The 20769-nt window shown below is 40.5% G+C and overlaps 2 protein-coding genes across 2 annotated transcripts; both read left to right on the forward strand.

Moving 5' to 3' along the window:
• The first annotated feature begins 695 nt into the window (after window positions 1-695).
• LOC106607923 (fibroblast growth factor-binding protein 2-like) lies at window positions 696-3715 on the forward strand. Its single transcript, XM_014205400.2, has 2 exons — window positions 696-817; window positions 1582-3715. The coding sequence occupies exon 2, from the start codon at window positions 1689-1691 to the stop codon at window positions 2319-2321; it is 633 nt and encodes a 210-aa protein (XP_014060875.1). The 5' UTR covers window positions 696-817; window positions 1582-1688; the 3' UTR covers window positions 2322-3715.
• A 12892-nt stretch (window positions 3716-16607) lies between these two features.
• On the forward strand, window positions 16608-20291 carry LOC106607927 (protein phosphatase 1 regulatory subunit 3C-B). The gene is made up of 2 exons (XM_014205410.2): window positions 16608-16810; window positions 18871-20291. The coding sequence occupies exon 2, from the start codon at window positions 18899-18901 to the stop codon at window positions 19832-19834; it is 936 nt and encodes a 311-aa protein (XP_014060885.1). The 5' UTR covers window positions 16608-16810; window positions 18871-18898; the 3' UTR covers window positions 19835-20291.
• Window positions 20292-20769: the final 478 nt, after the last annotated feature.

A 20769-nucleotide genomic window follows, 5' to 3' on the forward strand; every position in this document is an offset into this window, starting at 1 on the left:
AAGACAGTGAAAAATAACATTAGCGAGGCTATATACAGTAGCGAGGCTATAAAAGTAGCGAGGCTACATACAGACACCATACAGAGTGACATGATAGCAATGCCTGGCCATCAGTCAATATGTCTGTGTTCCTCCTTATGCAACGAAATTAAGCACTAATTACCAGGTGTTGCGATGGAAACTTGTGCTGAGGGCAATCTTCATTGTATTTACATACACTATGCTAACTTTTCTGCAAAGCAAGGTGCTTCTCCTTTGCTTCACAATTAGATTCCCCTGTCACTACGGTCTGAGGGGTGAGGACAGGGGCAGCGCTACGCGCCTCAATCAGTGTCTAATCACAGTCAATGGTATCTTAAATGCAGTGAGCTAGCAGCACATTGATTGCGAACAATTTAACGGGGATTGGTCTTCTCAAACCTCCCGCCTCGTCAAGGACTCTTAGTATCACCAGCAGAGTGAAGCTTAAAGAAAGGACAGAAAAAAGCAAATAGAATCACATTTCTAGAGAACATTGTCTTCTTAGCTGTGAAGAGTGGGTGTGTTGGGTATGGGGGTGTGTGAGGCAACACTTCATGACCCAAACCCCACCTACCACCTCACCTCCCCCACACACAGTCTTTAGGCTGGGGGTCGCGGGGAGTATTGTTAGGAAGGGCACTGCTTAAGGGAGGTCTGGGTAGACCTCCCTTAAAGCCCTTACCCCTCCCCTCTCTACCCCTCCCCATTCTCCTTTATTCTTCTATAAGCCCCTTTTATGCAAGTGTCCCAGGCCCCCGCATTCGCAAATAGTAGCAGACACTACGGTCCCAACATGGTAAGTGCGACATTTACATAGATACCGAATACCAAATATTGGAACTGGATATCATTTGATTGGTACATTTTGTTTTTGCAACCAGGTGTACTGTATGTTTGCATATGTATGCGTCTCTTTTCCCTGTTATTTATAAGTGAAGTAAGGAAATTCTCCAAAGGCTTGGGGCGGTTTGTTTTGGTGTATGTCTTTGTTATGTACCACTATTTTTTAACAATCCAATATGGTTTCCTTCACATGGCAGGATGCACTCCGAGTAAGGATGTTCAGATTAGTCCCGTGTAAAAAGCATGAGTGGATTCATACTCCAAAAATGTTTGTTGAGGTGATTTTTATACAGATTAGTCCCAGGTAGTGCTGCAGTTGTGGCTGCCCCCCTAAAATAGCTGCCTTGGCAGTATTTCCATCTCTCCCTTTTCTTGATTCGCTCCGTAGAGGATTCGCTTGGCATGAGCTCTATGTTACAGTGTTTAAGCGTAGAGCGGAAGCATTCCTCTCGTATTGATTTAATGTGATGTGACAAAATAAAACAAATTGATTACGATTCATTTAGAAATAGGTTCACTGAAGACAAACATCATACACATATAAATGTGCTGTACAATTGGTACACAACATGCAATGAATTATGCTTTTTTTTCTAAGCAGGGAATATAAAATGTTGTAAAACTTCTCATGTGTTTTTATGAAAAGAAGGGAAATGGGGCATATTTAATTAATTTATGTTTCACTTTGTTTTCCCTCTCCATTTTCACTCCCTGTAGGTCTTTTGATCTCGGTGCATCCAGTTTTGATTCCCTTCAGGCGTCTTACTGGTGTTTGGCTGCACTTGAATAAAGAACCCTTCAAGTAGCACTAATCACCACCAGACATGAGGTTCCTGTGGCCCCTGTTCTTCCTCCTGTGCCTTCGTGTCCTACCCAGCACCGAGGCCAAACGCCAGAGCTCCAAAGACAAGACGTCACAGCTCCCGCCACCACTGGCAGGCAAGATGCCCAAGAACTCTGTAACAAGCTCAGGAGGGTTCAGAACAAAGGTTGGCCATAACTGTACTTGGGATACATCTGGTGAGGGCGTGGTGAATCTGCTGGTCAGCTGTAACTCCGGGGAGCAGACCTACTGGTGCCACTACACTGGGCAGCCAGACTTGTGCCAAGCCTACAGTGACAGGAAGGCACAGGTCAGGCACTGGAAACAACTGGTGGGCAAGTTGAAGAAGAGGAGCAATGCGTGCAAAGGGGAGAAAGTGCTGAAGACCCCCACCTGCAAGGCCCCCATGGACTCCCACATGAAGCTCAAAGAGAAGGGGAACCATGGAGGAGAGAAGGATCCATTGCCCCTGGTTCCTGAAATGGTAGAGAAGGAGGATAAGAAAGAGGATAGGACTCTGTTGGAGGAGAGGAATTGGGATGGAGAGATAAACGACATGGAGCCAGTGGAGAATTACTGTGCCGAGGGATGGCATTCTGTCTGTTCTTTCTTTGTAAGGTTTTTTGAAGGTTAAAGTCTTTAAGTTTTTCTAAGGTTAAAAAAAAGGACAAAGCTGTTGAACTCAGTTGGGAAAAACTCCACCTCTATATTCGGGCTTACTTCTTTGCTACGTAAACAAAAATGGTTTGTCTAAAGCGATATAGAGACGAAATATAGAAATGTTTTGGGTTGTGTATTTTATTGGGAAACTAATATTTGCTATTGTTCATTTGTAGTCACTAGACTTGTATCAGATTTCTATTTTTGAACTTTAACACAGCATGCTAAATTATACCTGTGAATAAACATACCGTACTATATAAATATTGAACATTTGTTTTATTAGTTTAATAAATGAACACAGATGATATCGTTATTTTATAGAAGCAGTTAATTAGAAGGACTATATGATGATATAGTTATTTACATTGTCAAGTTCTATTCCAGTGGCTGGGGAAATACTGTAATACTTGATTCAAAATCGGAATAGTATTGACAAGATCTTTGTGCTGTAGTGTATACACTTGAGGATAACAAATGAATGGTCATGAGCATGAATAGGATAATATTGAGAACCTTTTATGTATTTTCCCCATAGTTTATCCCTTGATATTGTTGCAATCACAGCTACATATTAGTTGCCAGAAAATAAAAAATCTCTTGAGACAATGTTTATTTTTCTGAACCAAAACGATGTCAACATAACACAGCAAATGCAGTTCTTAAAAATTGCCAACCCTGACAATCACTTTTTTTTCCATGTCTTTGTAAGTAGTGATAGGGTCACGTCTGTGAAACCTTGTGTACACTTAGAATAGACATACAGAAAGGGTTAATTGAAAATGTTACAAGATTAAGATGAGATTAGTGCAAATACTTTATGGCAAACAAGACTCACAAAATATCGTGGAAACCTCTTGTGATCTGTTTGAGGTGACACTGACTCTCCAAATTTTCACAATTGATTGCATGCTCTCTGGGAAATAAAGCAGTCTTGTGACTACAGTAATAAGTGGATGTTTATATATAGTATCTGTGGCTCTACTATCTCTTTCTCATCCATAGTTTGATTGAGATTCTCTTCATGAGACAACTGTGTGGTTATCAATTGAAATATTGTCTGTCTTTTCTAGTGTTGCTATTTGTGTGATCTGGTAGCCAGTGGCCACAGACAACAAATAGACCATTGTGAGTTGCACTGCCAATGCCAACAGATGGCAGGAGGTACCTCCTGGCACTACCGTATATTGGGTCCCACAATATTTTCACATTAGATTCAGTTACAAAAAATTCAATCAAAGAGATTCTTCTTTTTTTTGTGTTGGGACAGAGATCATAGAAGTCCAGCTAAGCTGTTTAAGTGCCCTATTTTGTTCAGGTTAACACAAACTAAACATTTTTAATAAAAACTTGGACTGATTATACCAACCAGAGCCACAGTCTTGCCTTTAAGTCTCACTGCAATCTGCGTGTGTGTGTGTGTGTGTGTGTGTCCATGCGTGGTCTCTGTGAAAAGTATGTGATGATGACTGGAAGGTTGGTTTGTGAATAGAAAGAGGATGGGCTTACAGTCATGGGGTGAATTGTCCCACAAAGGCACTCCTCCCGCCTGAACCAGCTTTTTCCTCTGTGTCTCTGTCTCTGTCACTAAAACTTCCTCTATAACTATAGCTATCTATCTGCTCTCAGTAACAGACTGATTATACACCTCTGAAAGCAGTAGATGTCATGTTCATTTCAAAGTACATTATTGTTTGGATCAGCAACTCAATCCCAGTCAACTCACACTAGAGATAACAGTTTGTTCCTCAGATCTAATATATAATGATGTGTAAAAAGTAATGAAGATATTCCTTCGATAGCACAGCCAAGCATGCCCCCAATCTCTCTAAATCCTTCATTTACATCTTCAGTACATATATCATTAGGACAGACAGACAAACACAAATACACACACCACACACACGCAGGAGAGTAATGCCAATACGCCCCTCTTAACACAGGATTCTGTCTTTCTTCTCTCTACAGTCGCTCCATTGTCCCTCATACATCAAATAGAGCAGTGATTACTTGCATGCCTCTGCCCTAGCAGTGTGGCCACCCCCAGAATAACTAAGGAAGAACCTGTATACACTACTAGGGCCCTATTCCCACTACGAGATGAAGGAGCCTGAGGAGCGGCGAGGCGATAGAGTTTTACTTTTCAATTCACATTAAATCCTTGCCTTTGCTTTCATAAATATCACAGTAGCCACAAGCCAGTAAGCACAAACTACTTAACAATCCAAGCAAATAATGCAACAATTCACAAGAATTTGCAGACTATTAAAATGTTCCAACTTTCCCTCCATCTTGTGTCAATATCAGTTATTTTTAAGTCTTGGTTCCAATAGTTTATATTTTTCCGTAACAGTAGGTGCATATCTTAAGTTCCATAGTTCATAGGGAACATGCATAAAAAACAGGACTATTAATATCAAACAAAAACAGAATGAGCATCTGTACTTTTCACACAACCAATAAACTGTGTGTGTGTGTACATTATTTACCCAGACAAGCAAGATATCTGTTAAACATGGGGAGAATAGCAAACAAAGTAGAATGAACATCTGTAATGTTACACAATAACCAATTGAAGGAGAGAGAGAGAGAGAGAGAGAGAGAGAGAGAGAGAGAGAGAGAGAGAGAGAGAGAGAGAGAGAGAGAGAGAGAGAGAGAGAGAGAGAGAGAGATGGGGTTAGCAAATGAGAGCAACCATTTGTAAACTTTTATGTTTTTCCTCACTCCTCTCATGAGTTGATGCCCTTGAAAGACTGGCTATCTTGCGTCCTCAGAGTACTTCTGGCCATGTACAATGTTATGAGCATGGGGTTCATCTGGTCTTACATCCCTTTCAGATCCTGTCCACCTGAGTGCTCTGCAAAACAATATTTAGGTGAAGGAAAACAGTTTATTTTCTGAGGTCAGAGAACACTGACAGAGGAGTGCATGTTGTTGGACTTAAAACGTCGATCTACTCCTCCTTTATTATAATTTTTGGTGGGTTTGTATAGAACATAAAAATACCCTGGAATGATGACATAGACTACTACACAATTGTCCTTATTTTTTCTGACCCAGCAGAATTCACATTCAGCATTTGAAAAGAGCTTCTTACCCTATTGTGAGCATAGAGCCCTGGGAATTAACAAAAAATCTCTCAGCTCCAAAAACTTGTAAAAAATAAGATTAGAGAAACTTTGGCTTGAACATTTCGAGTCATCATAAAGATCTCATCACGTGACCTGCAGAAAATACTGTACGTCTCTCAAGTAATGTATTTTCAATTCAGTATGATGTACGTTTACTGTGGCATGAAGTCAGATTTGTACAAAAATATTTTCATTGTTATGGTTCATTCTTTTTTGCTGTTGAGTAACCTTGAGAACTGTACTCACTTGATTCTAAATAAGTACCAATTAAGACAACATAATTGTCTTTCTCACTAGCAAGACAGAAACATACTGAAATATCATACAGTACAATCGCAAACTGTAGGTTAACAATAGACACCCTGGATGGGATTGGATTTACATAGCACAATTCCAGGTTCTCAGGGCTCTTATACTGTATAGCACATTTTCCTGTTGAGTCACTGAGTGTCAACAGTCTGAATGGCCCGGCTCTTGCATTTTCCTTTATATCTCAAATGCAGATCTTCAATATGTTATACTGTATAGCAGCTTTTTTTATAGCAACATTTGAAGGGTAAAATGTAGACTGTGATGAGAGTTTAATATCTGAGCATAATGATCATGGGCTCACATTACCTTGACATCTGTCCACCTTTTACCCCTCCCTTACATAGACTTAGACTACTGTGTGGATATGTGTCTAAATATAAACTCAGCAAAAAAAGAAACATCCCTTTTTCAGGACCCTGTCTTTCAAAGATAATTCGTAAAAATCAAAATAACTTCACAGATCTTCATTGTAAAAGGTTTAAACACTGTTTCCCATGCTTGTTCAATGAACCATAAATAATTAATGAACATGCACCTGTGGAACGGTCGTTAAAAGACACTAACAGCTTACAGACGGTAGGCAATTAAGGTCAGAGTTATGAAAACGTAGGACACTAAAGAGGCCTTTCTACTGGTTCTGAAAAACACCAAAAGAAAGATGCCCAGGGTCCCTGCTCATCAGCGTGAATGTGCCTTAGGCATGCTGAAAGGAGGCATGAGGAATACAGATTTGGCCAGGGCAATAAATTGCAATGTCCATACTGTGAGACGCCTAAGACAGCGCTACAGGGAGACAGAACGGACAGCTGATCATCCTCGCAGTGGCAGACCACATGTAACAACACCTGCACAGGATCGGTACATCCGGACATCACACCTGCGGGACAGGTACAGGATGGCAACAGGAACTGCCCGAGTTACCCCAGGAACGCACAATCCCTCCATCAGTGCTCAGACTGTCCGCAATAGGCTGAGAGAGGGCTGGACTAAGGGCTTGTAGGCCTGTTGTAAGGCAGTTCCTCACCAGACATCACCGGTAACAACGTCACCTATGGGCACAAACCCACCATTGCTGGAGCAGATGAGACCAAAATGGAGCTCTTTGGCATCAACTCAACTCTCCGTGTTTGGAGGAGGAGGAATGCTGCCTATGACCCCAAGAACACCATCCCCACCGTCAAACATGGAGGTGGAAACATTATGCTTTGGGGGTGTTTTTCTGCAAAGGGGACAGGACAACTTCACTGCATCAAAGGGACGATGGACAGGGCCATGTACCGTCAAATCTTGGGTGAGAACCTCCTTCCCTCAGCCAGGGCATTGAAAATGGGTTGTGGATGGGTATTCCAGCATGCCAATGACCCAAAACACACGGCCAAGGCAACAAAGGAGTGGCTCAAGAAGAAGCACATTAAGGTCCTGGAGTGGCCTAGCCAGTCTCCAGACCTTAATCCCATAGAAAATCTGTGGAGGGAGCTGAAGGTTGGAGTTGCCAAACGTCAACCTCAAAACCTTAATGACTTGGAGAAGATCTGCAAGAGGAGTGGGACAAAATCCCTCCTGAGATGTGTGCAAACCTGTTGGCCAACTACAAGAAACGTCTGGCCTCTGTGACTGCCAACAAGGGTTTTGCCACCAAGTACTAAGTCATGTTTTGCAGAGGGGTCAAATACTTATTTCCCTCATGAAAATGCTAATCATTTTATAACATTTTTGACATGCGTTTTTCTGGATTTTTTTGTTGTTATTCTGTCTCTCACTGCTCAAATAAACCTACCATTAAAATTATAGACTGATCATTTCTTTGTCAGGGTGCAAACGTACAAAATCAGCAGGGGATCAAATACTTTTTTCCTTCACTGTAGGTGCCCTTCTTTGCAAGGCATTTGTAAACCTCCCTGGTCTTTGAGGTTTAATCTGTGTTTGAAATCCACTGCTCAACTGAGGGACCTTAGAGATAAATGTACAGTTCCTTTGGAAAGTATTCAGACCCCTTCGCTTTTTCAAAATGTTGTTACTTTACAGCCTTATACTAAAATTGATTATATCGTTTTTTTCCTTCATCAATCTACACAAAATACCCTATAATGACAAAGTAAAAACAGGTTTTTAGTAATGTATTGAAATAAAAAACAGACATATCACATTTACATAAGTATTTAGACCCTTTACTCAGTACTTTGTCAAAGCACCTTTAGCAGCGTTTACAGCCTTGTGTCTTCTTGGGTATGACTCTACAAGCTTGGCACACTTGTATTTGGGGAGATTCTCCCATTTTTCTCTACAGATCATCTCAAGCTCTTTTATTGTCCTGTTATTGTGCTGCTGAAAAGTGAATTTGTCTCCCATGCTTCACCGTAGGGATGATGCCAGAGCCACGTGTCCTCCGAAACACGATCCTGCCAAGACTTGGGCTTACTAGATTTTCACATCTAGTTTTTCGGGATCTATGTCAAGTAATGCAAGGGGAAGAAATGGCACAGCAGCCATTTTGGGAGGGGGTGTGGATGACCACACACCATAGCAGTCAAACTGCTTCTTGACACACTGCTCGCATTTTTATTTAAAACAAATATTTCACCTTTATTTAACCAGGTAGGCCAGTTGAGAACAAGTTCTCATTTACAACTGCAACCTGGCCAAGATAAAGCAAAGCAGTGCGACAAAAACATAACACAGAGTTACAAATAAACCATTTAAAAAAAAATCAATGTACAAATCTATGTAGAGTGTGTGCAAATGTAGAAGAGTAGGGAGGTAGGCAACAAATAGGCCATAGATCCGGAGGTGGCTTAACCCAGAAGGCAGCCACAGCAATGTGTCGGAGGAAACACCGTACAACTGCGAACGTGTCAGCATGCATGCGCCCAACCCGCCACAGGAATCGCTAGAGCGCAATGGGACAAGGACATCCCAAACCCTCCCCTAACACAGACAACACCGGGCCAATTGTGCGCCACCTCATGGGTCTCCCGGTTGCGGCCAGCTGCAACACAGCCCGGGATCTAACCCAGATCTGTAGTGATGCCTCAAGCACTGCAATGCAGTGCCTTTGACCGCTGCGCCACTCGGGAGGCTTTCAATGCGGCAGACATGTTTTGGTACCCTTCCCCAGATCTGTGCCTTGACACAATCCTGTCTCGGAGCTCTACGGACAATTCCTTCGACCTCATGGCTTGGTTTTTGAACTGATATGCACTGTCAACTGTGGGACCTTATATAGACAGGTATGTGCCTTTCTAAATCATGTCAAGTCAATTGAATTTACCACAGGTGGTCTCCAATCAAGTTGTAGAAACATCTCAAGGAGGATCAATGGAAACAGGACACACCTGAGCTCAATTTCGAGTCTCATAGCAAAGGGTCTTAATACTTATTTAAATAAGTGAAACAAAAAAAATTATACATTTGCAAAAAATTCGAAGAACCTGTTTTCACCTTGTCGTTATGGGATATTATGTGTAGATTGTTGAGGATTTTTTTTAAATCCATTTTAGAATATGACTGTAACATAACAAAATGCGGAAAATGTCAAGTGGTCTGAATACTTTCCGAAGGCACTGTATGTGTGTCAATGTTTCAGAAAGTTTTGTTTCCACGTCACTAAAAGTACTCAGTCACTCACAACATGCAAGGAAACCATAAGATGGTCGCACCATGCATTCACCAACAGGAATAAGGAAGACGTGAGGCAGAAACTGCTGCTTAAATAGTCAAGGGTGCTAATGAGTAGAGTGGAGACAGGTGAGGTGAGTAGCAAGGGAGGGGCGTGGCCAGAATAGAGGGAAAACCTGGGTTGTGTTCAGAACGTTTTTACATTCTGGAACATTCAATTCAACGGAAATGGTGCTGTACTGAATGACCAGTTGAAAAACAGAGAGGGGAATGCTCTTAGCATGGCCACTGCCCTTTAAATACGCCACTCCTTACTGTAATATTTACTACAGTGTTTTTGTGCAGATAATACTGTAGTATTTCCTATAGTATTATTGTCATGGAGCGCATGTCCATGACTTGTAGACAATGACACTGAAACAAATTATTGTTTGAAGAAAGACTCTTTATTGAATCTGTTCAATGTCTCTTCAAGGTTTAGCCAGAAATCCAGAAACTAAAGAGAATGTTGGATTGAATAGAGCATTCCGTTTGCCAACATATAATTTCCATTTCAATTCAAGTCAATTCAAAAAGTAATCAAAACTCACGCTCCAATTGAACATTTTTCTTTCTGAAAAGCATTTAGCATAATTGGAATTTCAGTGTACTTCCTGAATTGACTGGAATTAAAATGGATTTGACCCCAACCCTGCACCTATGGTTATTGCTGATGCCCGGGGATATGACTGGGAATCTTAAGTGGGGGTCTTGTGATGATGTGAATTGCAGGTTTTCTTGAAAAAGATGATCAAGGAGACTTGCAGGGCAGTAATGATAGACATAGTTCTGTACAGTCTTGTAACAGTGTACAACAAAACAAAGGCTTTGTTGTATTTTGATGTTTTGCTGTGCATACTAACGTTTGCAGTGAATGAATTACAGGAATGTCAGACAAAAACAACAAACATACTGTTATTTTATCTAAAGCAATGTTGAAATATATGATAACATATTTTATACCAACACAAATTCCGAGTCTTCTCCAAACCTTTCTAAGCTTCAGTTTGTGTGTCTGCAGTGGCAATATAGACTAACTAACCCATCTGCAACCTCCCGACTATATATGATAAATTGAAAATCTGAGGCCAGCACCCAACACACTAAGCTGCTAATACAGAAAATGTGCTGTAGACTATAGCTACAGTAAAAGACGGCTAAACATTTTTTGGGGACGGATTTAGATATGTTTCTGCTTATAATTTCTGAAATGTAATGTAGGCTATTTGTTAGTCAATCTGTGTATAGTTAGATACATGCAGCTTCTCTTCTGTCATTATATGTTTCCCTAGAAGACTAAATCAACTCTTGCTCACTAGAATAATGTCATGAATCGATAGAATGAATGCTTCAATCTAGTTGACATAGGTCAAGTTCTCTCTGTCATCTCTGCTTCTTTCGCAGAGAAAATAAGTTTAAAGCCCAGGGAGAAAATGCAATTAACCCATCTGAACAATAGGCTACAGTTATTTGAAGTCCCCTTGTGACTCTCGAATTTGTATAGAGCAGGGCTCTCCCGTCTCCTTGAGAGATACAGTCCTGTAGGTTTTTGCACAAACCCTAGTCTAGCGCACCTGATTATAATAATTAGGTTAGTTACAACTGAGGGTGGAGCAAAAACCTACAGGATGGTAGCTCTCCAGGAAAAGGGTTGGAAAACCCTGGTATAGCGACTCACAATCATCACACATCACACATCACATAGTCGGCACCACTATCATCCTCTTTTACCACATCACCAGATCTTTCCCAAACATGACTTTTCTATCCTTCCTCTTTATTTTCAACTCTCCATTTCACAGCTTTTCTCTTATTGAATTAAAATCCGACATTGTCATTTTTGCTTCCATGGATCACCTTAACTTTTCTGCCCTCAAAAGCATTTGCCGATTGGCACGTAGGCCAATTGGCACGTGTACAGGTAAGCCCGAAAGTTTAGGCTTAAGCACTAATGCCAACCTAAACTAATGAAAGAAAAAGCTCAATGTAGCCTATATATATAAATTGCACAATAATTATAAATGTATGGATTCTTTAAGGTATTGTTTTCTCTTTATTCAACCCGCCCGCCACTTACCTGCTCTTCATCCACACACTATTTCATGAGAGAGCCCTATTTGGAAAGCCACATCACTTTGGATGGAGCTAGGACACCACCACATACATCTCCTAAAACGGTAATATTGCCCCATTCCTCTCGTCTCCACCCTCTACCCTCTCCCTCATCCCAGTGTCCCATACAATTAGTTGGGTGTTCATTTGGCCGCCATTCAGTGCTCAAAACCAAGTGCCCAACAGGCATCCTGCCAGCGTCCTGTTGCCCCACTACCCCACATTCAACATCTCCATGGTGGGCCTCTTTTTAAATGTCCTTCTTCACACATTCAGTAGGCTAGAGCAGAGCAGTATGGGTCACATATTCGATAGATCTGGATAAAAATAACCAGCTCCAACAAAATATACTAGATGGCTTCCCACATTGCCTCACAGAAAGACCCCCTTGTTCCTTTTTTTGCCTCGCTAAAACTGCGATGACAAATAGTGTTCTGAAGCTCTATGTTCACTCCAATTTGTATAAGGCGAGCAGGGGCTCAATGTCGGTTTGTAACAGGAAAGAAACTCAATAGAATGTCATACAAACTCAAAACAGGGTAACAGACTCTTAGTGTTACCACCCTAGTTATGTGAGATTATGCTGTACATTAGGCTTTACATTGAGCAACATCAAATCCTCATATCCGCCTTCTCATTTGTCACGCCCTGAATATATTAAGTGGAGGGGCGGTATTGTTTTTTACTTTGGTTGGGGAACTATCTCCATATTTTCATAAATATAATTTTTTTACTGTTTGCAATGTGGACAGCAGATACTTTTATATGCTCACCCAGCAGTATTTCGAAACATTTCTTAAACCCTTTATTTGGCTGAACGTAATTACTCATGTTATATTGTAACCATCTACCACCTAGATATTGAACTGCCCATGAAGATGTTGCCATCTGCTGGAGGATATCACTCCTTACATGCACCACCACTTTACTACATGACGTTGATTTACACAGTTGCTATGTAAGTTTCTCTGGATAAGAGCGCCTGCTAAATTACTCAAATGTAAATACATGTAATTGTAAGAAAATCTCACCACTTTTCAACGTCAAAAAGATAGAAGATAAGCGTTTCCGATGACATCATTCGGAAAAACTGATGACATCATCTGGGGTGCGTTCAGTTTGATTAAATGTATGCTACCTTGCGTGACGGTTTGTTTGAACAACGCGATTCCCAAAAACGTTCTTCAACGTTCTTGAACAGACTTCTTGTGTGCATCAGGTGATTTTAAACAACTATGAGCAGGCAAAGGTTAGTAAAGTAACTTTTGCCTCTTCAGTTGGTTAAAGGTCCAATGCAGCCAATTTTATCTCAATATCAAATAATTTCTGATTAACAATTAAGCACCTTATTGTGATTGTTTTCAATTAAAATGGTCAAGTCAAAAATAAACTAAAATATCTTCTTAGCAAAGAGCAATTTTTCAAGCAATAATTTAGCTAGGAATGCCTGGGAGTGGTCTGAGTGGGGAGGGAAAAACTGAAAATTAGCTGTTAATGGCGGAGAGTTTTGGAACTCTCTGTCTTGTTGGTCTATTAACTAATTTACTGCATAATGATGTCACCAGGGAAGGCCAAAACTCCATCCCAACAAAACAGGCTGAAATTTCAGGCAGTGTTTTCAAACAGCTCTTACACTAAAAGGGGCATTATCCTAATTTTCACAAGTTCACAGTATTATTCCAACCTCATGGTGTGGATTTAATTATATTCTTTGACTTTGATTATTGTTTTAGATGGAGACATGAATCCAACATAAAAATTATTAATTTGTAGACAAACTGACATTTCCTGACAACCAAACACAATTCAATATCACTTTTGAAATACAATATATAGCCTATTAATTTGTCGACGAATTAACAAATTATATGTTTGATTCAAGTCTCCAACTCAAAGTTAAGGCTATCTTACAAACTGTAACATTCAACCTTAAAATAGTAACACATCTAGGGCCACATTTTGAGGTTACTGTAACTATAGATTTCTTCTTATGTAATCATATAAAGCGTGCATGTTCAAGATATTATGCATAGGTCATCACAGGTCTGTGGATATCTTCACAATATCTGTAATAATCTGTGCAGAATCTCGAACGGCATGTCCGTTTCATATAATCTCAACTGCAATCCATGTCATTCGGTTCTGCTATTAGATGAAGCATCGTGAAATCACAATATTCTGTTGTATAAATAAGCAAACTATCTGATATTGTATTCCTATTTGAATATTGTTGTGCTTTTAAATGGTTGAAAGTGCAGAGATATACATTCAGTGGTGGAAAAAGTACACAATGCAAGGAGTGATGCCGGAGATGAGAAGCAGGTACGGGGAGTCAAACATTTAATTGTGAACAGACATAGAACAAGACAGGAACAGCGTCAGAACACAGATAACACAGACATATAACAATCAATCCTGAAGCAGGGAACAGAGCTAGGAAACAGACAGATATAAGGAAGGAAATTACACAAGTAATTGAGTCCACGTGAGTCCAATGAGCGCTGATGCGCGTGACGGGGAAAGGCAGGTGTGCGTACTGAAGGTGGCTTGAGTGTGTAATGTTGGGGAGTCTGTGACAGTACCCCCCCCTCTAGGGGCGCCACCCGGTGTCCCACCTGGGCGAACCGGCCGAGACATAGGCGCCGGGCAAGCTGGCTGGGGGTAAACTCTCGACGACGAACCGGCAGGGGAGTGGGAGCTTCGCGAGCCGGCTGAGGCATGGGAGCCTGACGATCCGGCTGAGGCATGAACGCCTGTTGATCCTGCTGCGACGTGGAAGCCCAATGATCCGACAGAGACGTGACAGTCTGACAAGCCAGCTGGGCGAACTGGACCTGACGATCCGGCTGAGGCCCGACGTGGGATGGGCGCCTTCTGACCCAACTCGTGGCAAGGGAACTTCTCGAGCCAGCTAGGGTGTGGAAGCCCGACGAGCTGGCAACCCCGGTTCCATCGGCGGCGACCCAGAAATGAATTACTACCGACCGGAACGCCAGTACTACCTGATGCTTCGTGTGATGGCTTCGGGATTCTGCAAAGAGTGAGGTCGGAGATGAGAACCAGGTACGGGGAGTCAAACATTTATTAGGGAACAGATATAGAACAAGACAGGAACAGCGTCAGAACATGGGTAACACGGACATATAACAATCAACCCTGAAGCACGGAACAGAGCTAGGAAACAGACAGATATTGGGAAGGAAATTACACAAGTAATTGAGTCCACGTGAGCCCAATGACCGCTGATGCGCGTGACGGGGAAAGGCAGGTGTGCGTACTGAAGGTGGTTTGAGTGCGTAATGTTGGGGAGTCTGGTGCCCTCGAGCACCAGAGGAAGGAAGTGCAGGAGCAGGCATAACACCCAATTGTAAAATAAAGATAGCTTAATCGAAAATGACTCAAGTAAAAGTCACCCAGCAAAATCCTACTTGAGTAAAAGTCTAAAAGTAATTGGTTTTACATATACTTAAGTATCAAAAGTAAACGTAATTGCTAAAATATACTTAAGTATCAAAAGTAAAAGTAAAAATAATTTCAAATTCCTTATGTTCAGCAACCCAGAAGGCACCATTTTCTTGTTTTTTAATTTACAGATAGCCAGGGGCACACTCCAACCATCAGACATAATTTACAACGAAGCATGTGTTTAGTGAGTCCGCCAGATCAGAGGCAGTAGAGATGACAAGGGTCGTCTCTTGATAAGTGTATGAATTAGATTATTTTCCTGTCCTGCTAAGGATTCAAAATGTAATGAGTACTTTTAGGTGTCAGGGAAAATATATGGAGTAAAAACACATACTTTTCTTTAGGAATGTATTGAAGTAAAAGTATAAAGTTGTCAAAAATGTAAATAGTAAAGTACAGTACAGATACCCCAAAACTACTTAAATAGTACATTTTTTACATTTACATTTTAGTCATTTAGCAGACGCTCTTATCCAGAGCGACTTACAGTAGTGAATGCATACATTTCATACAATTTCATACATTATTTATTTATTTATTTTTTTTTTTTTCTGTGCTGGCCCCCCGTGGGAATCGAACCCACAACCCTGGCGTTGCAAACACCATGCTCTACCAACTGAGCTACAGGGAAGGCTTTTTACTTAAGTACTTTACATCACTGTATACATTTGATTGACAACTAAACCAAAAATCTGATTTTTTTTCCATTGGAATTTGATTGTGCTTTTAGATCGTTGAAAGCATAGTGTTATCACTAACATTTATCTGTCTTTTTGAATGGGTGAATATACTGTAGGTTGTAATCTCATTGATCAATGTCTTAACCAAATATTATTATCCACGTTGAAATGACATAGTGTGCCCTCTAGTGTGCCGAATAGGCCCAAATATAGGAGGGAATTAAATTGCCATCTGGAACTTTTTTTAAAGATCTGATATATTCACTCAGTATAAGAATAGGTCAACACACAGTGATTTGGTGACATTTCTAAATACTAATATTATCTGCTCACTATTAGAAAGTGGCTTTAGCTCTTATATCAAAAGTGATTCAAATAGATTAATTTGGTCTTAGAGAATGGATAATAATTAACTTATGACCATCGCCTAAAACCAATTGAGAAAATAAATAAGCTTTAAATAGCACTCTTGCAAACAATTGTCCAAAATACAATACCCATATCATCTTGGAAAATGCCCTTTAACTCCAGGGGTGAGATAAAATAATTTAACTGAGATTTTATAAACTAATAGGTTTTTTCATTGAAGGACATCACCTCACTTTTGTCACATGTTCATATATTTTTATATTGAAGGAAAGGAGAGCATAAAAACATAAACCAGAAACAGTTAATTAGCTGTAGCACATCATCAATACCAGCAGAGGTCTACAATGATTTTCAAATAGAAAGTGTGTCAGTTTGAGGTTTCCAAACCATGGACCTTGCATACTCAAAACCCCATGGTGGATTGACTAGAGTCCAAGGCATATTTATTCTGATTGGTTGAAACTAAACTCCTCAGATTTTTCATTGGTTTGAGAAACCATGTGAGAGAAATATGTAAATTGGCTTGATGTGGCAGTTGAAATCACTGGCTTTCATACATTGGGAGACTGAACTGCAGAGATAGCAAGAGGGGGGCATGCCTGCTCAAAACTACTGACACCAACTTATGAATTCATGGCAAAATACTTTAACAAAACTAGTTTTGAAGTGTATTTTGTTCAATCATCTTTGTCTTGGAACCTCTCTCTACATTGTTGATTATATATATTGAGTGCCACGAGGTAAGGATAATTGTTTTGTTTTTTGATGTGGCTCTACAGTAGATATTTGCAGTTAAAGGCAATAACTAATTTGTATGGGTTCTCAATTTGTAAGCAGAATACATTTTGTATTGATCATTTCACAAAGTTCGGGATTTTCATTTAGATTTTAGGAATAGCATGATCATGTGAGCTGAAAAAAGTCTATGTTTGGTCAAATAACTTGTCTGGTGAAGTAGTTGCAAAAAACAAATGTTGACTGCAATGCAATGTCATAAGACAAAAAAAAACATGAATTTAGTACTAGACATTGACATGTACATTGGCAAGAAAAAGTATGTGAATCCTTTGGAATTACCTGCATTTCTACATAAATTGGTCACTAAATTTGATCTGATCTTCATCTAAGTCACAACAATAGACAAACATAGTGTGCTTAAACTAATAGCACACACATTTTTGTATTTTTCTTGTCTATATTGAATACATAATTTAAACATTCACAGTGAAGGTTGGCAAAAGTATGTGAACCCCTAGGCTATTGACTTCTCCAAAAGCTAATTAGTGTCAGGAGTCAGATAACCTGGAGTCCAATCAATGAGACGAGATTGGAGATGTTGGTTAGAGCTGCCCTGCCCTATAAATAACACACACAAAATTTGAGTTTGCTATTCACAAGAAGCATTGCCTGATGTGAACCATTCCTCGAACAAAAGAGATCTCGGAAGACCTAAGATTAAGAATTGTTGACTTGCATAAAGCTGGAAAGGGTTACAAAAGTATCTCTAAAATCCTTGATGTTCATCAGTCCACGGTAAGACAAAATGTCTATAAATGGAGTAAGTTCAGCACTGTTGCTACTCTCCCTATGAGTGGCTGTCTTACAAAGATAACTGCAAGAGCACAGCGCAGAAAGCTTAATGAGGTTAAGAAGAAGAATTATAGAAATCTCTGGAACATGCTAACATCTCTGTTGTCAAGTCTGCGATACGTAAAACAGTAAACAAGAATAGTATTCATGGGAGCACACCACGGAAGAAGCCACTGCTGTCCAAATAAACATTGCTGCACATCTGAAGATTGCAAAAGTGCACCTGGATGTTCCACAGCGCTACTGGCAAAATATTCTGTGAACAGATGAAACTAGAGTTGAGTTGTTTGGAAGGAACACACAACACTATGTGTGGAGAAAAAAAGTCACAGCACACCAACATCAAAACCTCATCCCAAGTATGGTGGAGGGAGCATCATGGTTTGGGGCTGCTTTACTGGGGCTGCTTTGCTGCCTCAGGGCCTGGACAGCTTGCTATCATCGACATAAAAATGAATTCCCAAGTTTATCAAGACATTTTGCAAGAGAATGTTAGGCTGTCTGTCTGCCAATTGAAGCTCAACAGAAGTTGGGTGATGCAACAGGACAACAACCCAAAACGCAGAAGTAAATCAACAACAGAATGGATTCAACAGAATGCATAATGCCTTCTGGAGTGGCCCAGTAAGAGTCCTGACCTCAACCCGATTGAGATGCTGTGGCATGACCTCAAGAGAGCAGTTCACACCAGACATCCCAAGAATATTGCTGAACTAAAACAGTTTGTAAAGAGGAATGGTCCAAAATTCCTCCTGACCGTTGTGCAGGTCTGATCCACAAATACAGAAAACATTTGGTTGAGGTTATTGCTGCCAAAGAAGGGTCAACCAGTTATTAAATCCAAGGGTTCGCATACTTTTTCCACCCTGCACTGTAAATGTTTACACGGTATATTCAATAAACACATGACAACGTATAATTGTTTGTGTGTTATTAGTTTAAGCAGACTGTGTTTATCTATTGTTGTGACCTAGATGAAGATCAGATCAAATTTCATGACCAATTTATGCAGAAATCCAGCTATTTCCAAAGGGTTCACATACTTTTTCCTGCCACTGTATAATATGGTTAAGTAAAGTGCATAAAGACTAATTGTGTGCTTAGATGAATACACAATGAACTCATTTGATAAGAGAACCTCAAAAGATCTCAAGAAAAAATATCCAAGCACTTTATTAAAACGCTTTCTGTTTGTTCCCCCTTTCCTCAGGGTGTTCCACATATTAAACTCATCAGCAATGCCAGGCCCTGTTATGCCTGTAGATATTGCTATGCAGATGTACATCACACACTCTCCACCTCTCCTCAGCTTCCTCAGCTCCTATGAGAACTTGAGGGTCAAGAATCGGGAAAACCACTACAAGCCCCTCCGGCCCTGCATTAGCTCCCAAAGGCCCTTAGAGGCCCGGAAGAGCCCCAAGACCACCATAAAGATCCCCAAAGGCAAGAAGAAAGTGGTCTTTGCCGACTCCAAAGGCATGTCCCTCACAGCCATCCACGTCTTTTCAAAGTTCAATGAAAAGCCTATGCTCTCCGACTTACAATTTGACCTTACAGACCTGGAGAATGCCAACATGGAGCTGAAGATCAGCACCATGCGAAGCCTGGTGCTGGACTTCCCCCAACCCGCTGCAGACTATCTGGCCTTCCGGAACCGGCTGTTGAAGGACTCTGTGTGCCTGCAAAACTGCACACTGCAGGAGAGGTCACTCACAGGCACTGTGAAAGTCCGAAACCTTGGCTTTGAGAAATCTGTCCAGGTCCGGTTGACTGTTGACTCATGGAAAACCCACACAGACATTGACTGCACCTTCATGAACAGCGTCTACAGTTGCCAGGACACAGATACATTCACCTTTGTCTTCGATCTGCCAAGTTACGTGCATCCTTATAATAAAGTTGAATTTTGCATATGTTTCAAGAGCAAAGACCAGGTTTTCTGGGACAATAATGATGGGGAAAACTACATGCTCAAACCCATTGGGTGGAATGGAGAGGATGTGCAAACACTGGCCAAAACCATTGTTGAGCATAAGAAACCAGCAGAGCACAAGAACGGCAATAAACTACTGGAGATGGAGTTTGACCAGTTTGGAAGTCCCCGTTTATCAAGTGGACTCTTTCCTGGGTGGCAAAGCTTGGGCAGAATTGAGAATGGTGCCAACTACTGGTGAAATTAGGAAAGACTTTCATCTGGGGTGAAATAGCAACGGAAGAGGTAGAACAGGGATGGACTTGGATGGAGCAGGGTGTTATAGATGTAGGATCTTAATTAGAGCCAGATTGCTACAGCAGGTAAATAATCATGCACCAACAGGAAATGTGAATTAGTATGTGGATTATAATTAATGGACATTTTTCTAGGAGTTGGTCCATTTGTCATAAGGGAAAATCAAATCTGAAATGTCTAAGTGGAAATTAGAAACTTTTGTCTTTTTAAACCTCAAATACACTACAAGTTTTACAGTTATTGCATTGCAGGACAGTTATTCTGCAACAGGGTGATTAAATTAAGATCCTACATCTGTAGCAGTAGTAGTGACATAACTTACTGTATAGTATTAAAATATCAGTAGCTGCTTTGAATGCAATGAAGCACATCAAGAAATAAAAAGTGTATGGAAATATGGACCATGGCTAGATTCTACTACTATTTGGCTACCATTGAGACACTTTCTAAATATGATCAGAGGCAATTGATTTTTATTTTATTTGACATGTGATTCTTATGTGAAGCAGTTTAGTGCCTTATCAATATTGTGCCTGTTATAAAACAAAAGCCCATTGAAACTTAATTTTGACAATCTGTAACCAGGCATAAGCCCATTTTCACAGTTGGAACTTACCGTAAGCATATGCACTGATTGAGATGAACATCCTGATTTCTATACATAGAGTATGTGGTGAGATTTGTACCAATAGGATGTCCTTCATATTGAAGGGTTAGACTGGTACCATCCATCAGGGGGCAAAAAATAAACGTAATTCAATCAAATATGAATTTATGTGCAATTTAATAGTACAGTAAATAATACAAATTATAAAATGCTGCACACTGCTGCTCATGCTCCCAGGTGATTTGATTATTTCAACCCTTACTTCTTCATCA

Source organism: Salmo salar, chromosome ssa01, assembly GCF_905237065.1.
Source record: "Salmo salar chromosome ssa01, Ssal_v3.1, whole genome shotgun sequence".
NCBI lineage: Eukaryota > Metazoa > Chordata > Actinopteri > Salmoniformes > Salmonidae > Salmo > Salmo salar.

Coding starts and splice junctions, on each gene's coding strand:
- LOC106607923 (XM_014205400.2), top strand. CDS start 1,689: ATGAGGTTCCTGTGGCCCCTGTTCTTCCTCCTGTGCCTTCGTGTCCTA.
- LOC106607927 (XM_014205410.2), top strand. CDS start 18,899: ATGCCAGGCCCTGTTATGCCTGTAGATATTGCTATGCAGATGTACATC.